The sequence below is a fragment of the Vicia villosa genome, unplaced genomic scaffold, assembly GCF_029867415.1.
Source record: "Vicia villosa cultivar HV-30 ecotype Madison, WI unplaced genomic scaffold, Vvil1.0 ctg.000605F_1_1, whole genome shotgun sequence".
In the NCBI taxonomy this organism is placed as follows: Eukaryota; Viridiplantae; Streptophyta; class Magnoliopsida; order Fabales; family Fabaceae; genus Vicia; species Vicia villosa.
Window position 1 is genome coordinate 377,255 of NW_026705277.1, and position 3,717 is coordinate 380,971.

The following is a 3,717-nucleotide window of genomic DNA, read 5'->3' on the forward strand; positions in this document are numbered from 1 at the left end:
AAGTTTCATATCCTTTAGAAACTATTTATTAATTTTGTATAGTTTATTAAGTTTGTATATTTAAAGAGTAAATTGGAGAAAATTACTATTTTACTGATTAAATAAATAGTTTATTTTTTTATAATATAAATTTTATGTAGGCACAAGCAAATTTAAAAATTCTTGAAAAAGAAAATATCTAACTAGCACTATTGTTATTCAATAGATAATGATACAAAAAACACATAAATCACTACCCAAAGTTGCTTTTTACACCCTTAAGAAGACAGTAAAAATTGAGTTGTTTTCAATAATCAGTTGTGAATGGTTTGTATTTCTTTAGATCAAGCACAATACTTGCCACTGATCCAACAATAGCCACAACTGATACTACAAAACATATAACACTTAAAGTTTGCATACAAATCCATTTATAACTCCATTTTGGAATCTTCTTCTGTGTGATATACATCTCCACTGGAAAATAAACTGTTAAAGGCCAAAATCCAACTGCTCCAAGTAATCCCAAAACATCGTTGAAGAAAGGAATCAACATTGATATAACTGTTGTTGTGATCACAAATATAGTCCTCCAAATTAATCGAAATAGGTTTAGATTGTAAGGACGAAAACCGGGAAGTGTAAGTATGTATTCCTTGTTTATTTTAGGCCATCTTTTTATCATTATTTTTTCGACGAAAGCAAATAAGGGTTGCGCGTAAACTTGGTATGCTCCCACAAGATGAATTACGATAGCGGCATTAGCAATATTAATGAGCCAATATGGATTATAGAAACCAAATCCAGTTAGTAAATTTCCTGGTGATGTGTCTCCAAATGCAGCATAGCCCATACCGCCGCAAAGCATGTAGAATAACGTTGTCACGCCTATACTTATCTTTGTGGCTTGCTTCATTGTTTTTACCTCAGAAGGTGGACTTTTTATAGTATCCTATGAATTAGATTCAATATATGCAAATTAGTAATTAGTTAGATCATAGAAATACTCGAAAATCGACAAGTACTCGATAGTACCTGAATTTCAATGAGAATTTGAGAATATGAATACGCGAAAGCGATGTTGCCAAGAGCTTGGAAAACTCCCCATACTTTTTGGGCTTCTGTCACAGTTCCAATGCTAACTCCTGTGAGACTACCTTTGAAAGAACCATTTTCTGTTCAAAACAAAACCAGTTTAAGGATATTGTTTTTTTTCTGCTAAGAAATAGTGTCATGATTCATTGAAATGAAACATATATATAACCTGCAACTTTGGCAATTGCAAGACCAAGGCCAATTAAAGAATAGGTGAAAGACATGATTGCTGCAAGAATTGAGAGCCACCACATTTTATGAAAATCTGGAATTTGAGAAAAGAAAATTTGGATTACTCCAAAACTGATCATGTATGGATTGCTTGAAATGTGACATGGGTTTTTTCCTCCTGAGGAATGGAAACAGTCAGACCTTTTTATTGCCCTGTCTCAGACAAAACCAATTCAATTAAAACAAACACATTAACCATAATCAAACTAGACATTCTTCTTAATAATACAAATAAAGCTCAATACTTGTGCAAATTTTCATATATTACATTTTTTATCTTTATATTAGTTATTTTATTTATTGATTTACTTAAGTAGCCTTGGACCATGAGTAAAAAAAAAACATAGCCTTGGACCACTGGCACTGGCAGACCCTAAATAAATATTGCCACAATGAATTATTAAACACAGAAATCAATAAATAAATGCAGCTCAAGAAAAATTGTATATCATCATTTATTATTTTTTTAATGACTAGCTAAAGAAAAATTGTAAATTATCATTAATTATTTTTTAATGACTAACTAAAGAAAATTGTAAATCATCATTATTTATTTTTTAATGACTAGCTAAAGAAAAATTGTAAAATTAATTTTCAAATAATGTAAAATATTTTTTTTATTAACAATAAACAAATTTCATTTATCTTAATTTATTTTTGAATTATTTTAATTTAAAAATTTTACATTCAAAAAATGCATATGCCATATATGGTCCAAAAGATTGAAGTCTATCATGCTTATCTAAAAATACATACATTTACTTCTTATTTGTCAATTTCTAGATCTACCTTTTAAATTCTAAATATTAAAATATAAAAGATATGTTAAGTTTTGTGACTTACATCATACTAATGGAAGCAGCAATAGTGTATCCTATTGCAGTTCCATAAAGATTGGTGTACTGAACTATCCCACAAAGGGTGTCATTGAAACCACCTGCAAAATCATATATATTCTTTAGTTAAATATTACATTATCTCATACAATACAACAGAATCATTCCATTCTAAACTTATAATGTTACCGAGAATTGTGTGAACTGCTTCCATGAAAGTATAGTTTCTTTTTCCGTAATGAGGATCTCCTATTCGATAACATTCGGCCAGAAGAGATGAAGTATACCAAGTGATGAGACTGAAGAAAATCATAACTGAAGGACCAATTACCCAACCCAATTGAGCTATGGCCCATGCTAACGACAACACTCCTGATCCTACAACTGCTGTTATTATATGCGAACTTGTTGTCCAAACCGTTCCTGTCACATTTTTTTATATATTCATCAAAATGAAAACTTATGACTCTATGATCATCATATCATATATATAGTGTAATTGAATTAATTTTGGTACCTGTTCGTTTAAGACGGTCATCATCGTCGAACAATTTGGAGTCCTTGTGTGTAGGAACAGCGGCTTCTATAGAGTATGCTTCTTTCTCCTCCATTGTCAAACTCTAGAGAGAGTTTGTTTTTCTGAGTGTTTAATTTGACACGAGGTTTATGAAAGAGATAGAGACAAAATGAAGATACAATAATTGAGAGAAAGATTATTCGGTAGTGAAAATGACCTTAATGTCGTTTTGTTGCTTGTGCTGTCAATTGGACTGCATTTTCACTCTCACAGATCTGAGAACAGAGCACCAAAGAAACACAGAGGTTTTTACAACTATGTCATGTGCGGTGTGATATTCTGTTTCATCACAATATTTGTTGCGATGGGTAAAACAAATTAAAAATATTTGTCACTGATTTTATTAAAATAAAAAAAATTGTAGTCAGAGGTCTGGGCAAAAACTTTACATCATTAATTATTCGTTTTAATTTTCACTCCCTATTTTTACTAATTTTGTCCTTGATTTTATCTAAAAATCGGATATTAAATTGGGAGAGTACAAAGAAAATAGGGGTTGAACTCAGGCGCATGCCCGGATTTGCTGGGCCTTGGAACCGCCCCAGAAAGTAATATTAAAAGATTTTTTTATTTGTTGGTGGAGGCTTGGGTCTAGAGAGTGTACTCCTCTCAAGGTTCTGAGAATCTTTGTATTGGGCAATCCATACAGAGTTTTGTTCTGGTTTTAAATGGACCCCGTAAATGGACGGTGAGATTGGTCCTCTTGAATTAGTCGGTCGCAAGACCGGATCCCTAGATTTCAAAACACTAATTCATGTTGAATCCAAGTGAAACAGCTGAAAATGATATTATACTAACAAAAATGTGTTTGAATGAATAAAAAAAAATGAAGATAGTAGAGACTAGTTGCGTGCAAGTTTACTCACTGATATCCAGAAGCAGGTTTCTCTGTTCTTTGGCTCTCCACAAATTCAATGAAGTGTATATTAGTGTTCACTTCATTTATAGGTAACTAACAGCTGGCTTACCATTCGGTCATATTCGGCGTGCTAGAGACAC

The 3,717-nt window shown here is 31.8% G+C and overlaps 1 protein-coding gene across 3 annotated transcripts; it reads right to left on the reverse strand.

Moving 5' to 3' along the window:
• Positions 1 to 209: 209 nt before the first annotated feature.
• LOC131629777 (amino acid permease 2-like) lies at positions 210 to 3,717 on the reverse strand. Of its 3 annotated transcripts, none has more exons than XM_058900568.1 (8): positions 3,585 to 3,717; positions 2,876 to 2,997; positions 2,659 to 2,780; positions 2,331 to 2,564; positions 2,149 to 2,242; positions 1,244 to 1,458; positions 1,015 to 1,154; positions 210 to 931 (listed from the first exon to the last, which is right to left on the reverse strand). In XM_058900568.1, exons 3-8 carry the CDS (start codon positions 2,750 to 2,752, stop codon positions 287 to 289), a joined length of 1,422 nt encoding a protein of 473 aa, XP_058756551.1. In that variant the 5' UTR covers positions 2,753 to 2,780; positions 2,876 to 2,997; positions 3,585 to 3,717; the 3' UTR covers positions 210 to 286. The 3 variants fall into 3 exon arrangements, with proteins under 3 accessions (XP_058756551.1, XP_058756549.1, XP_058756550.1); XM_058900566.1 differs by having other exon boundaries at positions 2,876 to 2,933; positions 3,585 to 3,711; XM_058900567.1 differs by lacking the exon at positions 3,585 to 3,717 and having other exon boundaries at positions 2,876 to 3,577.

Coding starts and splice junctions, on each gene's coding strand:
- LOC131629777 (XM_058900568.1), bottom strand. CDS start 2,752: ATGGAGGAGAAAGAAGCATACTCTATAGAAGCCGCTGTTCCTACACAC. Junction 1,459..2,148: donor GCTGCTTCCATTAGTATGAT/GTAAGTCACAAA, acceptor TGTCTGAGACAG/GGCAATAAAAAGGTCTGACT. Junction 1,155..1,243: donor TGCAATTGCCAAAGTTGCAG/GTTATATATATG, acceptor TGTTTTGAACAG/AAAATGGTTCTTTCAAAGGT.